The sequence below is a fragment of the Panthera onca genome, chromosome D4 (genome assembly GCF_046562875.1).
Source record: "Panthera onca isolate mPanOnc1 chromosome D4, mPanOnc1 haplotype 2, whole genome shotgun sequence".
NCBI lineage: Eukaryota > Metazoa > Chordata > Mammalia > Carnivora > Felidae > Panthera > Panthera onca.
This window is the reverse complement of record NC_138351.1, coordinates 93,820,624-93,841,116: the sequence shown is the minus strand read 5'-3', so window position 1 is coordinate 93,841,116 and position 20,493 is coordinate 93,820,624. Positions and strand designations below refer to the sequence as shown.

Genomic DNA, 20,493 nt, shown 5'->3' with positions numbered 1-20,493 from the left:
TTGAGAAAGAGAGAAAGACCGAGCGCAAGCGAGGGAGGGGCAGAGACAGAGCGAGACCTAGAATATGAAGCAGGCTCCAGGCTCCGAGCTGGCAGCACAGAGCCCGACGCGGGGCTCGAACTCACGAGCCGTGAGAACATGACCTGAGCCGAAGTCGGACTTACCTGAGCTTAACCGACAGAGCCACCCAGGCACCCTTCCATACTATCTTCTTAAATCCTTACAGATTTGTCCTACCCCGTGGCAAACACAGTTTTTTCTGCCCCACAGACAAGACTAGAGCTGCATTCTTCCCAGCCGAGGAAGAATTTTGTAGGCCATGGGCAGAACGGTGTGGCAAAAGGGGCAAGCTCCTTTGGTCTATTTGTAAAACTCCAATCACTCTCCAAACGAGCCGGATTCTGATCTTACAGGACAAGCACAGGCCCAGAGCCGCACGCTGGGAAAAGCTCTTTGAGGAACGCTCCAGGACATGATGCGAGAGCTGCAGACACGCAGCTATGAGGACAGCGCAGGTCTCTGTATTCCCAGAGGAAAGCACGTAAACGCCACTGTCGCATGACAAGGCGGAGACCCGTTAAGGGTGCCCTGGAGTACTGTATTCGGCATCTCTGGGAGGAAACGGCCATCGATTCCCAGAAGGTTTGTCACTCACCGTCTTTCAGCTCCTGAACATCCCTGGGCTGAACGAAATCTGGTTTGACATTCTCAAACCACCAGAAGAGCTCGGCAATAAAAACCATAACGTTCGGCTGAAAGAAAACAAACAAAAACAGGGACACGATAAATAGTTTATTCATCGATGGTTTTAAAAAATGTGTCTTTAATAATTCATGATTACCTTCAACACTAAGGGAGCATACAGCATGTCTTCTAAGGTGAGATAAAAGCATTTGTTAAGATACTCATTCGAGAACTCCCTCAGAAGCCGAATATTATACAGACTGTCAGCCATCGACGTTACCTCCTTCAAGCATATATCTGACGGGCAAAGAGAAAACTACAGTTTATCATACACACTCTGCTTCACAAGTGTGTTTGCATTTACATATGTGTATACACGTATATATATGTGTGTGTGTGTATATGTGTGTATATACGTATATACACACACACGTGTATACGTACATATGATTTGAAATGAAAACATTTTAAATGAAGGGAATACTGATGTTTAAAAGGATAACATTAAGACACTTAAACACTGTACTAAGTAGAACAAGTAACAAGAAACACAGAAAGTAAGCTCTCCAGAAAAAGACCGGAGAATCTCCAGGCTTTGAGTTTAGTTGTTAACATCTAAAAAAGCACACCAGAAACTTTGAGATCTTAAGCCTGCGGTTCCAGAATGGACAGTACCGTCACTTTTCAGCTGATAAAGGACACTGCTGCATAAAGCTGTTAACATTTTACCAAGTTTCTTGCACCCACTGGACCCCTTGCATGAGGTTATCTCCACCGTGGGGGCGGGGGGGGAGGGGGGGGGCAGGCTACCCAAGGAGTAGTCCAGAATACCACTGTTCCCCCAAACCAGGAGATGACGCGTAGCAGAGGTCTCCCTCCACGAAAGAGGCTGGGGACGGCTGGTCGGCGGCATCTGGGGCGCTGCTCTGCAGGCCGGTGGCGCCCCCGCCGGACCAGCACCGCCAGACAGCTACACGCAGCTCAGACTGAAACGGAAGGAGCCGCGCAGATGACGTGAGAGAACTCTGCCTGCCAATACACATAAGTAAGAAAAGAAGCGATTTAAAAATAATTTTTTTAAATAATTTTATTCTTCAGAAGAAATCACCGGGAAGAGTTCAGAAGCACAGACTACATTTGCGGTGCCCCAAACTCACGACGACGAAGTCAGTCCCCCGCCGCGTCCTGCACGATCAACACAGAACAGTGTTCTAAGCGGACTGACTACGCACGGACACCGCTAAGAGCTGCTTCCTTACTTTGCGCTGATTATGAAACATCACGGATATCGGGATCAGACTCCCAAGGATCGTCCGCTCGGACGGAAGCGTTGACACCACACCTTATCTGATTCAGATCTCTTCCTTCAGTAACGAGACGGCACCGCACCCGCACCCCCACGGTAAGGCTCTCCTCCGCCGGAGACCGCTGCCCGTCATCTAACACTTCAGTAAACTCTTGATTTATTTATCTTGAGAGACAGAGACAGACAGACAGACGGAGATCGAGCAGGGGAGTGACAGAGAGGGAGCGAGAGAATCCCAAGCAGGATCCACACTGACAGTGCAGAAGAGCCTGACACGGGGCCTGAACCCAAAACCGCGGGACCGTGACCTGAGCCGAAGTTAGACACTCAACCGACGGAGCCACCCAGGCGCCCCCGCACCTCCGTGAACTCTTCAATTTCAGCAGCCGCGTTTTCCCTCCACGGGCCCGTTTCTGGCGAGTTACGGCGCCCCTCCACCCAGGACGCCGTGTTCCCGACGCTCTCCTCCGGCACCCAGTCGTGGCCGCCGCCCTCTCTCATCTCCACCGTCTTCCCTGCTCGCCGGCGGGGCCCCTGCAGGCTTGGCCTCGTGTTCACACCGGTGCCTTCCTCAAGTGTCGGGGGACCCGTGGCCACCCAGAGTCGAGCGCGGGGCACCGGGACGTGGGCCTCACGGTAGGGGGGCGGGTGGCGGCAGGGGTCTCAGTGATGGCCGCCCGAGGGCAGCGGCCGTGGGTCTTTGCCCGAGGCCAGATTCTGCACAGAAGCGTCCTTCCCGGTTTTTTAGCACCGTATATCCACTCAGTCAACAACACAAAGTCGGCAAGACGACACGAAACGAGATATGAAACACGTTGCTCCCTTGAAAAATCACTAACACGAAGAAACGCTGGTAAAAAGCAAAGGTCTTCAAGCACCTTCGTTCGTGCCACTTGAGACGGCGAGAGCAAGCAGGAGCCACGGGAGGCGAGCCGACGCCCCTCACACGTCAGGAGTGTCACACAGCAGTCCGGCGGCCACACACGTTAGGAAACTTCGCTCGCCGCGTAGGTGCGCTCACGTCTGTCACCGGACGAAGTCGCTCCGATACCGCGATCGTCCCCGTGCCGCTCGTCCCGTGGCTTGTTCTGTGCCCCTTCACCCTCTGGCTCTTTTGTCCGCGCCCGCCCACCCCCGCAACGACCAGTTCGTTCTCTGCATTTACGGCGACTTCGGCTTTGTTCTGTACACGCTCCACACACGTGAAATCGACACTATTTATCTTTATTACTCCTTTTTTTCTTATTTCACTCAGCCCAACGGCCTCCAGGTCCGCCCACGTGGTCGCAGATGGCAGGCTCCCGCTCTTTCTCGTGGCCGCCTGATATTCCACTGCGTTTACGAACCAAGTCCCGTCTACCTGTCAGCGACCCCCTCCCCGGCTGGAATGTACACAGCCTCCTGGGGCAGGCGGACGGAGATCAGGCTCGCCTCCCAGCGTGAAGAATTTTACACAGAGCACTGACGCGGCGATCACCTTGTACCTGCCGGGCCGTGTGCGACACGTCTGGGACTCGAGCCGTCTGGCTCGGCTGCCCCGGGAGCGCGGGCCCATCTCTGAGGCGTGTGGGGAGGAGGTCACCGCGGCGTCCCGTGCCCCGGGCGCGTCCGTTCCCCTGCCTCTGCGGGATTCTGCGGGAGCGAGCCGGCCTGCTGCCCTGGCACGAGCCCCCTGCCCTCCTCGCCGCTCCCTAACGAGGTGCTTGCCGCTCCGAGACCAGACATGCCCCGTCTCCTCCCAGACGGAGCCTGCACTTCAGCCCCTTCCTGGTGTCGTGATCTCCGACTGGCGGGAGAGAGAAGACCACCCCCCACTCTCCCTCCTTCAGCGTTCTTTGGCTTTACCTCTTTTCTACCGCACGACATGAACCGAGTTCGCGCCCATTTTCCAGAACGTGCCCTGAGGCCCCCGGCTCTGGCGTGCGTGTGTGCGTGTGTGGTGCTCGCTCATTATGCAGTCAGTTGTCTCCTCAACACCGGCGTGTCCCGGGCGCCAGGTCTGCTGGCTGGGACGCGTCCCCGAACAAAACGGATGAAAACCCTGCCCCTCGTGCAGCCCGCGCTAGACGACTGCGCCGAGCCTGCGACTTTGAGCCACAAGCACGTGACAGTGTCCTCTTTGGTTTCCGAGCATTGAAGAGTTGAGAGGTTTGGAGAAAGACTTCTCGCTCTGCCGCGCCGCGGGAAACCTGTCGTGGTCTGCGAGCTGCTGAGGCTCCTTCTGGGGCCACGGTCAAGTCCACTTTTTACACACGCTTCCGGGCTCGGCTATTCTCAAAGAGCGGACGGCGTCGCGGTCGGCACGCTGGCCCACGCCGTGACTCTTGCGCTCCACATCCCGTGGCCTTCCTCCACTCGTAGCTGCTTCGTCAGCCAGGCCCCGTGACCGAGCTCGGGAGTGAGTCCGCTCGCTGCTCCTCAACGTCCGTCGTGTTTCTGACCTGCCAGCGTGCCAGGGCCAGACGCGACGAGGCTTGACACACCACCACGTCCTTGCTCCTCTTTCGTAAGGACCCCCTCCTGCCAGGAGTCTGCTTTGTCTTAAGACCCCCAACGGATCGGCCAGAGGCCACTGCGGCAGGAACCGCCCGACCTGGCGAACCGCAGGCAGACCTGAGCAATACCGAGGATGCAGAGGACAACAAAACCAGGTGCTGAGGGCCCCGAAAAGTTCCATCACACGTTCAACAAGCTCGTTCCCTGTCTGTCTTAGTGTTCCCACCGCCTGCCTTCTGTCCGCCGTCACCGTGAGCATCCGGTGTCTCCTTCCAACATCCTTTCCGCCCACGCCCGGGTGCCAGGCCTGTCTGTCACCTCTGCCGGTTCTGCGCAGGCTGTCGGCCCACGTGGTCCTCCTTTCCCACTGGGCTCATGTGCGGCGGCCGGGGCACCCCCCATACAGCAGACCTCCCTCCTGCCGTGACCCAGGGCTTGCACTAGTGCGAGACTCCGTTCCACCAGAACCTTCCCCTTGCCACGCGGGCAGCCTCTAGTTCAGCCCCTCCCCGTCCGTGACGCAGGCTGGCAGCTCCGTCTCCTCGAGAAAGATCCCTGGCCCAGGGCCCGGGGCCCCTGGCATCCGACGCATCTCCGGCATCTGTCCCAGGCCGGCAGATGGGCCTTTCCTAGCCCTTCCCAGGGTCCTGGTCACTGCCCCCAACCACACACAGCCCCAAGGCTAGAGGGGCACGGGAGACCAGACAGGACTCGGGGCAAACAGGTGTCGACTCGGAACTCGGGACTGTCACTGCAGCGTAGAGACCCTCTGGAACCTGAGTCTCCCCCGCTCTTTCAAGTTCTGCTATTGTCTTATTTATAAAAGACGCTCTATCCAGCACTCCTGTACTTGGAGCAGGACCGACTCCCGCTCCGTCCTCTGGTGCCAGGATCTAAGACCAGTATGTCACGGGCGGGGGAGTCGTCTGGCCGTGCTCTTGGCCCGTACCTCCCTCCTTCAGAAAGAAGGACGCGCAGCACAGGGTAGACCAGAATTCCCGTTCCCGAGGCCCCGCACGCGGCCACTGTCGGGCGGGGAGCGCCTAAGACACACGCTGGCACCGGCACCACTCGGGCACGAGCCACTCAGACGGACTCTGCACCTTCCCGGCCCCCAAGCAGCTTCCAGGTGCTTTACGTCAGCTGCGGCGGGATGGACAAAGTCCTCCCCGCTCTGGAACTTAGGAGAAGTCACGTACCCTTAACACTCTACAATTTCTTCACGGGATACAACTGCAGGTTAAGCGTGAGCACACGACCCGCTAACGTCCCAGCCGGCGTCTCAGCGAGCCGCTTCCCAGGCTTTTGCGCGTGTGCATCAGGCTGCGCGTGACGCTGCCCGGGCCTCGCGCCCACCCCGGGGGGCGCTCCGCACTCACCATCCAGCTTCATTTGCTCCGGGCAGTAGTAGTGGACCACGGCCAGGAGGGCGGCCCCGTCACTGCCGTCTCTCATCAGGTCTTCCAGCAGCGGGAAGTAGGGCGGCTGCCTCGCGGACAGGTGTTCTCGGCGATAGCGCACCTGCGGGCGACAGAAGGAGAACGGTCCACGCTCACGTGCCTCCACGACCCCGGCCGCTACGGGCAGGCCGTTAAATCTGGAACTGCCCCGATGCCCGCGGGATGATGTTTCGAACAATGGCGATCATATGGAAAAGCTCACACGTCTGGATGACGTACTCGGCCTTGGACACACAGGTCAAGATCCAGGGCACTGAGCGCCACGGCCACGCTTGGGGGACAGCAGTTAGCTGCTAACGGTGCCAAGGCTGTCCCACACTACGGGGCGCGTGAGACCGGATACGGAATGCGTGGCTACGCTACCGAAAGCCGCATCCTCTGAGCAAGCGAGAAACAAGTTAAGCAGTGACCACCCTAATGCTCCGAAGACCCACCTGACTGTTCCTTTCCTCCGCATCATCGGCACGAACCTCAGCCAGTAAGAAAAGCGCACGACAACGTTAACGTCTGGTCTGAGAAACTCCCCAAACCGGTTCGACAAAATTTCATAGAAAACATCCACCGGACCCTTTAATAAACGCAACGAAGCGTCAGGAAACCGAATGCACGCGAGGTGCCACGTAAAACAGGTGCTTTTCCAAGGTTTCCACACTTGCGCCTCTGGAGGGCAGGGTATGCACGCCACCCCGAGCCTCTCCGCGCGGCCCCCACGGCACCGCGTCAGGTTCCGAGCGTGCAGACACGCAAGCCGTCCCGGGAAGGGGGGCCTGTCCCGGACGTCCTGCCGCGCATTCCGTCCCTCCTGCGTTAACGCTTCCGGTCTGGACGCGCCTTCTCCAGCGGAAGAAAATACACGACAGAAGCGGGAGAGAGGAAACCAGCAGTCTGTGCTAACGACTGTGGGTCGCTGAGAGCTGCACAGATGGGTTCAGCCCCAAGAAAAACCATCTCTCGGCAGTCGAGAATTTAAAGTCGTCTGAATAAATACACAGGGTGATCGATGCTGGAATCGGGTATAAAACACGCCTAACGCATTCTTTCAAAACGGGAATGCGGTTTATCCTGTGTCACCCAAGTCTGTGTTGACGGAGACCTTAACTTGTTTCTCGAGGCCCGCGGCGGGCCCGGGGTGCGGCATGCAGGGCGTGGGGCATGCTCCAGGCCAGGCTTCCACACAGACCACACGGCACACATGGGACGGAGCACGGCATGCGGTGAAGCAAATGGTTTCTCCACTGAGCACAGATGGCATGTGTGTAACTGAACTCAGGGGACACAGCTGAACACGGGAGTAGGACCTTCGAGTCAGGCTCCTAAAACCTCCAGGCTGCAGAGCAGCGGGCTGAACCATCCAAGCCTGCCGGCCTGGCCACACCCGCCCGTGCTCGTCCTCACTGGCCCGTGTGCTGTGGGCTGGAGGCACAGCCATGGCCACCAGCGTCTCCAAGGAGACCCGGACGCTCACCGCCCTTGGTCACGGTTTTCAGCTTCTACAAACCCCTCAGCTGAGACTTTGCTTCCTACAGGACAGCTCCATTTCTGACGCTCTCTTCACTAAATAACACAGGTTCATACTTAGCGCTGTGGCCTTCAGGATTCGGGAAGTTAAGAGACACGTAAAGATTCACAAAAATGCTTTCCTCTTCTTTGTTACTAATCCACCTCAAAGAGAAGCAAAATTATCCACAAAGTTGGCCACAAAGCAGAACACGTCACCGCTCACGTGGGTCGGATTTACCAGCTTACAGCCGTGGTATTTCCTCTATGATAAAACTCTAAGGAAAACCTGGTCTGAGTAATTAAACTAAAGGAACAGACAAGTGAAGGGGTGTGCAAAAAGGTGTGTTCTAAGACTTCACCGCGAAATGCACCCCTTGGAGTAGCCGGTGTTTTCCCACAGGAATGGCCATCAGCACGCTGGTTCTGCTCCCAGAATGCACCACCAGGTGGGGAGCACAGCTAACGCGGTAGGTCCAAGTCACTGGCTCGTAACTTTCCTTTTACGGGAAGTTAACTTGGATCCCAGAAAGCCTGCATCCACGCTGACCTAACTCAGACCCTTTCCCCACCCCGGGCGGGCAGGCGGGCGGGCAGCGGGGGTGGTCCCGACACCCAGGGAGCTGTCCCTAGAGACAGAAGCCCCTCCCTCCCTTCCACAAGGCCCTTCGTCCTCGGACGACCCACGTGACACTTCCTGAGCGAGATTGCATTAAATACCACCATCAGGGAAGGTAACGTCAGGACAAAAAACGTAGACAGTAACTTGGGAAATGAGACTAGTCTCATTCCCTCCTTCCCTCCGGTGTCTGCGAGAAGAAAGAATGTCCGTTCGTTCTCCCGTAAAGAGTAACTAAGTGCCCGTTAAGAAGAAACACAACCTTCAGTCTCTAAAACTACCTAAGAAACCAGGCAAAACCAAACTGGGCGTGTCTACGGAAAGCCTGCTGAGCCCAGAATCGCGTTCTCGCTAGTACTGCAGGGAAGTGACGACAATACCAAGGAGGACATTGGACAAAAGAGGCAGGTTCAGGTGCGAGCAGCTGTTTAATGGAAGCGAGTGATTGCGACAGGATGGCCGTCTGGATGCAGCGGGTGCGCGGAGGTCACTTACGGGCACTAACTTCCAGTACCACTTGGAGGGGGACTGCGCGGGAAGCAGGGAAGGAAGGCAGGAGACGGTGTCAGCGGGCGGGCCGCGTCCGGACCGCGTCGCGCACACTTTCACACAATAGTCACAGGAGAGCCGGGTGTCCTCTGACAAGTGAGACCCGCCCAGGGCGCATGACCTGGATGCCCCGTATCGTCACACGACCGAGGCGGAGGGGACACAGGCACCTCCGCGGGACGCTCGGCGTGGACCGGCCACCACAAAGGACAGCTGCCAACTGCAACTCGGGGGGGTGCCGGGCGTGTCCCCTGTGCCCACGTGACGGACAAGGAGGCTCACAGACATGCGGCCCGGGGTGTGCTGCCCACGGCCTCCCCCCCCCCAGCCCCCCCACCGCCGGCAGTGAGAGGACCAGGTAAGGGGTCGCAGGAGACCGCAGACGTGGCCGGGTCACATCTCATGCGCATTTAGGGGATGGGGATTCGGTCACACACCGGCTTGGCCAAAAACCACTATCCCGGGGGAAGAAAAGGGCGGAAATGACCAGAACGCGTAGCGCGCCACCTGTGTCATTTCCACATCCATCCGCCTGAAGTCCACGCAGGCTCGCAGAGGCGCACCAGCGGCTACGCTGGACCTCACGGGGGAAAGACGCGGTTTTCAAGGGCACCCTGGACAGGAGGCAATTTTCTCCCCGTTTGGTGAACCTAGAAGCCAACTCCCGGGTTGTCCCGTACGCCCCGCCTCCTCGAGCTTCAATGCGCCCGACCTCCCCCTCGCCCTCCCCAGTTAGATACAAGGCCACCCCCGTGCAGGGAGGAAAGAGGAGCACACGGTCACGCCCACCACCAGGGCCACTCGGCGGAGACCTGGGAACGCCCTCCGGGCCGAGTACAAATAGAGGAAGCAAGTGGCGGACTCGGACAAACTTCGTGACAACCGCGAGCCTCACCAGACGCGTTCCGGGAGCGTTAAGGGCACCCTTTACCTTTTGATGAGCCGGACTTTCCAATAACTGCTGTTTTAGCTTGACTTCTTTCTCTGTTATCTCTCTCATTTTAAGATTTACCTGAAGCAGAAAAAAATGCATTAAAAGGGTAACAACTTTTTCTGTGGGTTGTATCAGTAGCTTCACCTCCCGCCCAGAGACCCCACCTCGCTCGTTGCAGTCTGACTCTCAGACGCACGTTGGGAATAACTGGTTTAGGCCAGTTCCGCAAACGCAGAAAAATACGGATCCCACACGGTCTGTGCTGGGCGAGACCCCAGAGCTGGCCTGCCGCTCCAGGAGACACTCTGTGCCTCCACACTCAGGCCACACTCGTGGCCGCCCACAACAGGGCCAGTGAGCCACGCCACCGAATGCCCGGGGTGCTCAAACAGCGCGAGCTGCCACCATCAGCAAATGCCGCCGGTAAGACAGCGTGGGGCAGACGCTCCCGCCGAGGGCCTAGGCGGTGGCTCGTGTGTTCCCTGACCGTTCGCAAGTAACTCCAGATAAACTTCAATCGTAAAATGTAACCGTGCACTCCCTAGCTAACACAACTTCTTAGAAATTATTCTCTCCTGGAATGATTAACCCAACGATAAAATCAAAACTACAGTTACAGAGTAAGACCACGAGGAAAGACACTCATCAATGCTTCGAGGACACGGTCAAAGCTATGAGATGAAAAGACACAGAACCGAATGTTTTACTAAACAAGAACACAGATAAACGAACTCATGCAAATCAAATCAAGAAGGTAGAAAATTTGTTTTGAAAATATGGTAAAAGGAAAATCAATACAGATAAATTTTAAAACAAATGAATCAGAATAGACAGTGGGGGTGCCTGGGGGGCTCAGTCGGTGGAGCGTCCTCCTTCGGCTCAGGCCACGGTCTCGCGGTTCGTGGGTCCGAGCCCCGCGTCGGGCTCTCTGCTGACGGCTCGGAGCCTGGAGCCCGCTTCGGATTCTGGGTCTCCCTCTCTCTCTGCCCCTCCCCCGCTCACACTCTTTTTCTCAAAAATAAATATTAAAAAATTCTTCTTTGAAGGATAGATGGATGGATAATATAGCAAGTATTATAAAACGTTACTTGTAAAATCTGGGTGGTAGGCACATGCATGTTCTCTGTGTATCTCTTCATGTTCGCAATTTTTCACAATAAAACCTTTTCATACGATCTGTTTCTGTCATATGCAAGATAGTTTCCTAACACGGAAAAGGTTTTTCTGATTAGATTGATGGCGATACCAACGAATGTAATCTTTGATACTGTTCATGAAACGTGACAACGTCGCAAAGACCTACACAACCCTCCCTGAAACTGTTTTCCAAATGACCAATGTGCGACGTTACCAAGGCACGGTGACTAAAAGCCAGGAAGGACACAAGAGCCACGAGTGGACTTTAATATAACCGAGGACAAAGGTCATGGAGTTAGCATCCAGAACACGTAGAAGAATTCTCATAACAGTAAAAAGACAGAGGATCCGAAAAGGTGTCTCTCCGGAGGAGACCTGCAGGTGGCCACGCGCACGAGCTCGCAGGGGCTCCCCCCGAAGGAGATTCGCACCTGAACCACAAGACAACACCTCACACCCTCCAGAACGGCTAGAATCAGACAATCAGAAAGCAAGCGTCCGTGAGGATGTGGGACACTGGAGACTGGAGACGCCGCCGAAGGGGTAAGAAATGGCGAGGCTGCTCTTCGAAAAGGTCAAGTTTCCACACGCTTCGGCGATCCCGTCCCCAAACACCCGAGAAACAGGACAGCACAGCACACAAACCTCGTCCACAACGACCACAGCAGCATCCACGAGGGCCGAGGACGGGCACAAGCGCCCCCCGGCCGAGGAGCGGCACGTCCGCCACACGAGGGAGCGGAGCACCGTCGCGGGCTACGACACGCTCCGGCACGGGTGACAGCTGAAAACGCGATGCTGAGTGCGGGCAGCCAGACGCAAAAGGCTACCAAGCGTAGGACCGCGCTGACCCGAAATGCCACGGTCAGCAAGGGTGCAGACAGGAGGCGGACCCGGGGCGGCCAGGGGCCGGGGCGGGTATGGGCAGTGAGTGCCGACCGGAACTCTCCGGATGTGATCAGAACGTTTGGAACTGGCGACGACAGCTGTACGACTTCGTGAATATGTTAAACACCACTGAACCGGAGACTTCAAAATCCTGCGTTTTATAACCTCGATCTTACCCCAAAATGTTTTAAGGAGCTAATTGATAAGAGTTTCAAGTTCCATACTGCAATTAACCTCTGAGAAACTACTATCTGTCAAGTCTTGGTGTCGAATCAAAAGCAAACGAGCGCGAGGACTTGCAGGGAAGAGGGCGGAGCGGGACGACCCTAAGCCCCCCGCTCGTCAGTGCAGACGACCCAGAAATCGGCCCGCAGACCGGCAGCACAGATCCCACGGCCAACCGTGCAGAAGCGGCCGCTTGGACATCCGAAGGGAGGACGGCATTCTGCACACCGTAATCTCCGCAGAACGTTAACGGCGCTCACTCTCCCACCCACGCGCACTTGGGAAGCCAGACCATCTCCGCGTGCTCCCACGCAAACGCTCTGGGAAGGCAGGCAAGAGAGTCCGGCTTCCCTTGCAGTAAGCCAGATATTAAAGAATCGTACAAATCTGTAAAATACCATTTCCTCTTTCAGAAAATATAGTTATTTTTGGTAAAAAAAAAAAAAAAAGGAATACGTTATTTATATTAATATGAAATGAGTTTTATTTTTAAGCAAATTAATAAAAATTTTAAATTTTGTGGTTTTTTTAATGTTTATTTTTGAGAGAGAGAGAGTGTGAGTGGCAGAGGGGCAGAGAAAGGAGGAGACACAGAATCCGAAGTGGGCTCCAGGCTCTGAGCCGTCGGCACAGAGCCCGACACGGGGCTCGAACCCACGAAGCCAAACTCGATGCTTAACCAACTGAGCCACCCAGGCGCCCCAATGTTTATTTATTTTTGAGTGACAGACAGAGCATGAGTGGGGAGGGGCAGAGAGAGGGAGACACAGAACCTGAAACAGGCTCCGGGCTCCCAGCTGTCAGCACAGAGCCCGACGCGGGGCTCGAACCCACGAACCGCGAGATCATGACCTGAGCCGAAGTCGGACGCTTAGCCGACTGAGCCACCCAGGCGCCCCTAAATTTTCTTGTTTTTAATGTCTAATATGATAAATACTGGCAGATTAAATTTTTTTAATTCTTTATAATCCAGTTTTTTTAAGAGTGTAAAAGGGGACCTAAGGCCAAAAGTTTGAGAGCTCCTTATCTACACAGAGGAATGAAGGGGAACAGAAATGGAAACTACGTGGATAAATATTCCCTAGTTCCGATCACCTTAAAACACACCTAACTGGACAACCGCTGAAAACAGAAGTCCCGTGATTTCACTGAGGCCACAGCAAAGTAGGTGGCAGCGGCACAGCGGCCAGGGAGGCAGAAGTCACTGCCGATGAGCCGAGCGACACGGCATCACTGTGCCCGAGGGCAGACGGTGAGGACTAAAGCCTGAACCAGCCCCAAGAACTCCTGGAGAAAAGGGAGTGCCAAAAAATGCCCAGTCTAAAATAAGCCAGAAGAGAAGAGAGAAGAAGACAAAATGAGATGGATGGAAAGCTGACGACATGTCAGACCGAGAGACCTCAATGGTCACATTAAATAGAACTGGTCTGAACAACAACAAGGCAGATTCTCGGACTGAATAAAAGAGCAGGGCCAACTCCCTGGGGTCCGTAGGAAACTCGCTTTAGGGCGCGCCTGGGGGGCTCAGGTGGCTGAGCAGCTAACTCTCGACTTCAGCTCAGGCCGTGATCTCGTAGTTCGTGAGTTCGAGCCCCGAGTTGGGCTCTGCGCTGACAGTGCGACCACACGGGGCCCGCTTCTGATTCTTTCTCTCCCTCTCTCTGCCCCTCCCCTACTCGTGCTCGCTCTCAATCTCTCTCTCTCTCAAATAAATAAACTTAAAACCAATATTTTTTTAAATAAACGAACTCGTTTTAAGTAGAAAGAAAACAAGAGGGGCACCTGGGGGGCTCAGTAGAAAGAGGATCTGACTCTTGATCTCATAGTTCCAGAGATCAAGCCCCGAGACAGGCTCTGTCTGCACTGACAGCTCAGAGCCTGCTTGGAATTCTCTCTGCCCCTTCCCCACTCACACTCACTCTCTCTCTCAAAAGAAATACATAAACTTGAAAGGAAGAGAAAGGAAGAAAGAAAAAGAAAGGAAGGGAGGGAGGGAGGGAGGAAGGGAGAGCGAGAGGGAGGGAGAGGGAGAGTGAGAGAGAGAGAGAGAGAGAGAGAGAGAGAGAGAGGGAGGGACAACATGAGAGGGGCTCCTGGCAGGCTCAGCCGGTGGAATGTGCACCTCGGGGATCTTGGGTCATGAGTTCGATCCCACTGGGTGTCGGGATTACTTAAAAATTAAATTTAATTAAATCATTAAAAAAGTAGAAATTAGGGGCGCCTGGGTGGCGCAGTCGGTTAAGCGTCCGACTTCAGCCAGGTCACGATCTCTCGGTCCGTGAGTTCGAGCCCCGCGTCAGGCTCTGGGTTGATGGCTCCGAGCCTGGAGCCTGTTTCCGATTCTGTGTCTCCCTCTCTCTCTGCCCCTCCCCCGTTCATGCTCTGTCTCTCTCTGTCCCAAAAATAAATAAAAAACGTTGAAAAAAGTAGAAATTAAATAGAAAACAATAGAAGAAACCAGTAAAAACCTAAAGCAGGTTTTTAGATTAGAGAGACTGACAAGCCAGACCAACCCAAGGGAAGGAAAAAAAGTGACAAATCGCCTGGAGCAAGAAAACAACAGGGGGCACCGCTACAGACACACATACACACGTTTAAAGGACAGTCAATTATTCAACGAGGAAAACACAGTTGAGAAATTCCTTGAAAATCACGGGTTCCCAAAACGGACACGGAATGAAATACAAAACCTGAAATCGGGCAAAATACCGGAACACGCACCTCACAAAACACACACAGATGTGTTCAGGGGCGAGGGGCACGCAAATGAAAACCGCGGGAGGACAGCCCCGCTCATCCACTCGACGCCTGCCGCTGACAGACAGACTGTCGCACGTGCTGGCACAAGCCTGGAGCGGCTGGAGTTCTCTCACTGGCGCTGCTCAAAGTGGTGCCATCACTTTGGGAAACACCTGGGCAGTTCCTCGTAACGTTCACCGCGACTTTATCACTGGCCCGGCGACTCTATGCCTAAGAACGTGACCCAAAGAAAGGAATACGTGTCTCAGGTAAGACTTGCACGCACAGGTTCCCGGCGGCCTTCGTCAGCACAGACCAGAACTGGAAATGACCGCAGCGTCCACCGGCAGGGGAACGGGTAAACCGCGGTCTGTTCGCGCGATGGAATTCCCCAGAGTGTAAAAAGAAAACCACTGCCAGATGCGCTAACACGGATTAACTTCAGAATCACTTTGTTCCGTGAAGGGTACATACGCATGACCCAGTTTTATCAAGACCTAGAAGAGGTAAAGCCAACTTCTAAGTGTAGAAGGCACATCAGGGTCAGTCTGGGCCGGAGGGCAAACTGCAAAGGGAAACAGAAGAGCTCATTTAGGGCGATGGAAATGGTGCCTTGTGGCGAATGTTAAACCGCAGTCACTGGTCAAACTCAAAGAACTGGGCCCGTTGGCTGCGGGCAAATCGTACAGCAGTGAAGCTGGATTTTGTCTTTCAAAGGCTACAGCAACGGGCTGGGCGGCGGTAAAAACGTCAAAAGCCACAGCAAGATGGTCACGGTAAAAGTCCACAACTCCGGGGACAGAGGACAGCTCAGTCCCTCACACAAAGAGCAGGGAATCTGAGGGACGGCTTGGTGGTGAGCCCCAATCCTGGGGAGGGCAATTTCTACCCCCCAGAGGGCCTGATCGGCCAGGGGGAGGGGGAGGGGGAGGGGGAGAGGGAGAGTGGTCCCTGGAAGTGATGCACATAAAAAGAGAAAGTAACTCACAGCAGTCACCTGACAGGCCTGACTGTGACTCCAGAGCTGCGGAAGAGGGGGAGAGCACCCAGACACAGAGCCAAACACGAAAAGGAAGCGAACCCACAAAAATACCTTCCCGAGTGAAAATGGCCAGCACGGAGGTGAGAGAGCTTAAATGTGCACTGTTCACACAGCAGAAATCTTGGGGACATTATCCACAACCACAGTTTCAAAGGAGATCCAGATCTTACGAGGCATCAAAGACTGACGCCGAAGGGAAAACTCACCGCACGTGAACCCTCAGGAGCCCGAACCTTATCAAACACGGAGGCCGCTTTCGGTGGGGAGAGAACCCAGCCGCCAAAGGAAGGTGGGAAGGCTTCTGGACCCGGCTCTAAACTGTCAGGCACCAGAGGACCCACACTGCAGAGGCCACGGCCACTCTCCCTGAAGGAAAAGCTTGGGGGAGCTGACACCTCCTCTGAGTCCAGGGAAAGACCCTCAGTACACAAAGCATGGAGGCACATCTCACCCCGCATCAGAGCTCACATCCGAGAGGAGCCCCCCGAGCAAGTGCTGGAAACCTCCTCAGTGAGCGCACCCCTCATCTGGCACCCGTGAATCCGCGCCGGAAAGAAACCACATGGAGGCAGCAAGTGTGGGGGAGCCCTTGGCCAGAGCTCACCGCTCAGTCGACATCAGAGAATGAGAACACACACAAGGGGAAATCTATCAACGTAAGAAACTTAGTTCATTTGGAAATGCTAAGGAAATACAAAATTTGGAAAACACTGAATAAAACTATAAATATTAGGCAAGGACCAGAAAGGCCACAAAAAAAACAAAGCAAGTACCAACTCCAGGAAAACCGAAGTGTGGCACAAGAAAAGGGACATGAGCTGTTGAAAAGTCATACCTGGTCATCTGACTACAGACCCAACCACAGTAGGCCGTGTGACCACGGTGGACCGGCAGGGACCAGACGGGAGGGTCACGTGAGCTAGCAGTCAATCAGAAGGCCACGCCTGCCAGAGGCCGATGCAGAGTCAGAAATACAGTGCACCTCTTTGAAAGACAGAGGTTAACACCAGAAAATGCCCGTCAGCAGATAAAGGCTGCACCACATGAAGATCATCTTCCACACATCAGCCAAGTCCACAGGCAAACGGGCGGCAGTGACCTGGAAAATCGTCTACACAAATACGGCAAACAGGGAACGCCCTTCATGGTATTATGAGAAACTTGATCAGGCGCGGGAGAAACGGAATGCACCCCTCCCCCAAAGAAATACGGCCAAAGATCACAGACAAGTAATTTATCAAAGAGAAAGACAAACGGCCAAACGTACGCTCTATCTCTTAAACTTCAACTTTACCAGTAAATGAAGAAATGGAAGTAGAAGATGACACTATTCCCCACCTTTAAAAAATGGGAGGGGCGCCCGGGGGGCTCAGTCGGTTGTGCCCGACTTCAGCTCAGGTCACGATCTCGCGGTTTGTGAGTTCGAGCCCCACGTCGGGCTCTGTGCGGAAAGCTCAGAGCCTGGAGCCTGCGTCCGATTCTGTGTCCCTCCCTCTCTCTGCCCCTCTCCTGCTCGTGCTGTTTCTCTCTCTCTCAATAATAAATAAATGTCAAAAACATTTATTTTTTTTATTAAATTTATTTATTTATTTTTTTATTAAAAAATAAACATCAAAATTAAAAATAGCAAATATTCTTTCAGTAATATCCAATCTATGGGAAATCATGGAAAAAGACACCTCGACGGACTAAGAGTACGAAAAAAATACTAGTCTTTACAGTCAGAAATTTGGCAAAAACCAATCAAAACCAATCAAAAGCCTTTACAAATGAACCTCAGCCATGTGGCCACCACTGCCCACCCATTACACGTGGGAGGGAAATGCCCGTGGTCACCTACAGAGCCCGGCGCCTGAGACAACAGCAGGCGGGCACTGAAGCCGGCCCTGGAGAGACCCCTCCCCATCCTGCCAAAGGCCTCGGCTTTCGGCCCAGCACCCGGGAGCACCTAATTGTGCTTTTAAGCCTGTGTCTTACACCTAAAAAAAACTATGAGAATTTATTCTTTTTTTAAGTTTACTTATTTTTGAGAGAGAAAGAGCACAGGCGGGGGAGGGGCAGAGAGAGGGGGGTACAGAGGACCCAAAGCAGGCTCCGAGATGACAGCAGACAGCCCAATGTGGGGCTCAAACTCGTGAACGGTGAGATCACAACCTGAGCCGAAGTCGGACGCTCAACCAACGGAGCCACCCAGGTGCCCCTGAAAATTATGAGAATTTATGTTAAAACGCATGTGTAGGTGGTAAGGTTATGGGGAGTTTACGTTTTGTTTTATTTGCTTATTGTATTTTCTAGCTTTTCTATAATGACCATGTCATTTCATTTATAAGAAGGAAAAACCGGAGTGCCTGGGTGGCTCAGTGGGTTAAGCGGCCGACTTTGGCCCAGGTCAGAATCTCACGGTTCGTGAGTCGGCGCCCCGCATCGGGCTCTGGGCTGACAGCTCAGAGCCTCAAGCCTGCTTTGGATTCTCTCTCTCTCTCTCTCTCTCTCTCTCTCTCTCTCTCTCTCTGCCCCTCCACCACTCACGTGCTTGCTCTCTCTCAAAAATAAAAATAAAACAGGAGAAGCCGATAAAAGTTATCAGAGAGAAACAAGTTAGAACCTGGGTCTTGCAGGGAGGAAAGGTGTAGCACAGGGCATACGGTCAAGTGCCCCGACGAGGCTGTGTGGCGACAGCTGGCAGCTACACTTGTTGAATCACCACACCGCGCACCGGAAACGAACGGAGCACCGCAGGTCAGTGGCTGAAAACACACACGTGAACTCGTGGCTACAGGAAGGCCGTGTCGGGATCACAGAACTACCAGCCAGGGCTCAGTTTCCTCTGGAAATGTGCACCGGTCCCGAACATCCTGCCTTAACCACGTTCCCGCGGTTCCCGCTTCCCACAGGCACGGTATCCTGCACGGCCAGGGGGCAGGGGAGACACGGTGCCCACCGCCAGGAGGCAAACTTACGGGCACTGGCCAGCGTCTGGGTCCAGACGTTGCAGCGAACCCCGGAAAAGCCCTCTACCCCACCCGGCAATCAGGGACCGAAGGGGGTCTGCCCACGGACTGGATTCCCCCACCCCACCTCCGGGTAGGAAACCAAGGGAACAGCAGGGCAAGCGTCTTAGCCGGAAGTCACAACATGCGCTTGACTAAGGCCTTGCTCGTCACAACCACGAAGGGGGCCCTCTCGGGGGAGCCGGCCCACGCGCCACGGCCTGGCTTTGCCACGTTCTTCAACTGATTCCGCGGCCACTGATTTTTACTTGGTCTCTCATAAAGCCTTACGTTATAAAGAACACGGACACAAACCATATAAGGAAATAATTTCAATCTTGTGGGCAGACTGACGCAACTCCTTAAGTTTGTTTATTTATTCGGTGGGGTGGGAGGGGCAGAGAGAGAGGGAGAGAGTCCCAAGTGGGGTCACGCTGTCAGCGCAGAGCCCGACGCGGGGCTCGATCCCACGAACCGTGAGATCATGACCTGAACTTCAATCGAGAGTCGGACGCCTCGCCGACCGAGCCCCCCAGACAGTTGTCTCAGCTGCCCCAAGACAACTCTACGAGGGGCTGCCCCGCCTTCCACTTCCTCACTCCGTTAGCTAAGTGTCCCCAGCTGAACACCTTTTTACCCACAGAGACGCTTCACGACCAAACTGTTGTGCAAAGGTAACCCTGTGAGTAATCCCGTGCCACTGAAAATACCCTCTCTATGCTTGCGTGAAAGATCACGCTGTAAGCTCTAAACGTAAAAAGAGAAAACACTTAGGAAGACACCACTTTTCTCTTCATAAGCAAAACGCCTCTGAACTCGAGCACCCCTTCGGTGCACAGAGAGCCTGAGATGAAAACAACAAGAACGTAGTAACTTAAACCGCGGCCACGCTCCCCGTGCTCACGAGGACACCTGTTTGTTCTGTCTGGACAGGAGCAGACGTGCTTCTGGACACAGCACATCCACCTACCGCTCCCGGGGCCCCTGCCAGCGCCCGGTTCTCGGGCGACACACGAGGCGGGCGCAGCTCTCGGGGGAGGACCTGCCACCAGGGAGCGCCCCGGCCCGCTCGGGCCGCTCGAGGAGACGACCCGCGGCCCCAGTCCTCGCACCGGCCACGGCTCCCAGCACTGACCTTGTTGACCCAGAACACCATGGCGTCCTCGAGGTCGTACGGAAGCTCTTTCGAGGCGCTGAACGTCGAGAAGCGCTGGACGCTGGCCACCACCTTCTCGATGCTGATCATCTCCACGGTGTAGGCCATCATGAGGGCGTCCACCATCGCCATGTGGGCGCTCTGGGAGCAGAGGTGACGGTTAGGGTGGCCCAAGCCCACCTCACCGCCGCGGCAACCTGGCGAGCCCCAGGGGCTGGCTGAGGGGAAAGGTACAAGCACAGAGAGACGCGCCCACAGCTGCACGACCGCCAACAGGGCCCGGGGTTCCGGCGGGAGCCCTGCTGCCGCAAGTCCGCCACGCCTTTGCACCGTCTCCTCCCGGAACCCGAGGAACATCCCGTTGACCCACAACGCGTCCTCCGCGAAACCCACCCGTGAAAAGCCACAGAGCGCAAGTCGCCAGAGAACAGCCAAAACCCAGTGACGTGGGAGGCACCCAAACTGGCCGACCTAGGGCAGTCTGGGAAAGTCACATCGACGGTGTGGCTTCCGGAGGAAAGGGGGGAGGGGGGAAAACGGAGTCTTTTCTTCTTTATTTGGACACAAAAATACAATACGGTGAACAACCTGACAGAACAGGCCCGACGGCTGCACGTCACAACGTCCGTGAAATATCTGCCTCCAGACGTTTTCGTTAACGTGCCTCGACTTACCCTCCGGCGCACAGAGGGCTCGTGAGGAGGAAGAGAGCTGACGGGGAGCTGCTCTTTCCCCGTCCTCCACAAGTCACAGGCACTTCAAGTCACACAG

At 55.0% G+C, this 20,493-nt stretch overlaps 1 protein-coding gene across 4 annotated transcripts in view; it reads right to left on the bottom strand.

Annotated features, from left to right (window-relative positions):
• Positions 1 to 20,493, bottom strand: part of CAMSAP1 (calmodulin regulated spectrin associated protein 1) — a 55,964-nt gene that overhangs the window by 14,654 nt on the left and 20,817 nt on the right. For 3 of the 4 annotated variants that reach the window (XR_014135999.1, XR_014136000.1, XM_081790989.1), the window contains exons 4-9: positions 19,702 to 19,863; positions 9,543 to 9,623; positions 8,558 to 8,590; positions 5,866 to 6,007; positions 842 to 981; positions 656 to 752 (exon numbers count right to left, since the gene is read on the bottom strand). Coding sequence is in view for 2 of the 4 variants with exons in the window: in XM_081790989.1 (XP_081647115.1) it covers positions 656 to 752; positions 842 to 981; positions 5,866 to 6,007; positions 8,558 to 8,590; positions 9,543 to 9,623; positions 19,702 to 19,863 (655 nt within the window). In the remaining 2 variants the exon portion in view is untranslated. The remainder of the gene's footprint in view (positions 1 to 655; positions 753 to 841; positions 982 to 5,865; positions 6,008 to 8,557; positions 8,591 to 9,542; positions 9,624 to 19,701; positions 19,864 to 20,493) is intronic. The other variant, XM_081790990.1, reaches the window with a different exon arrangement.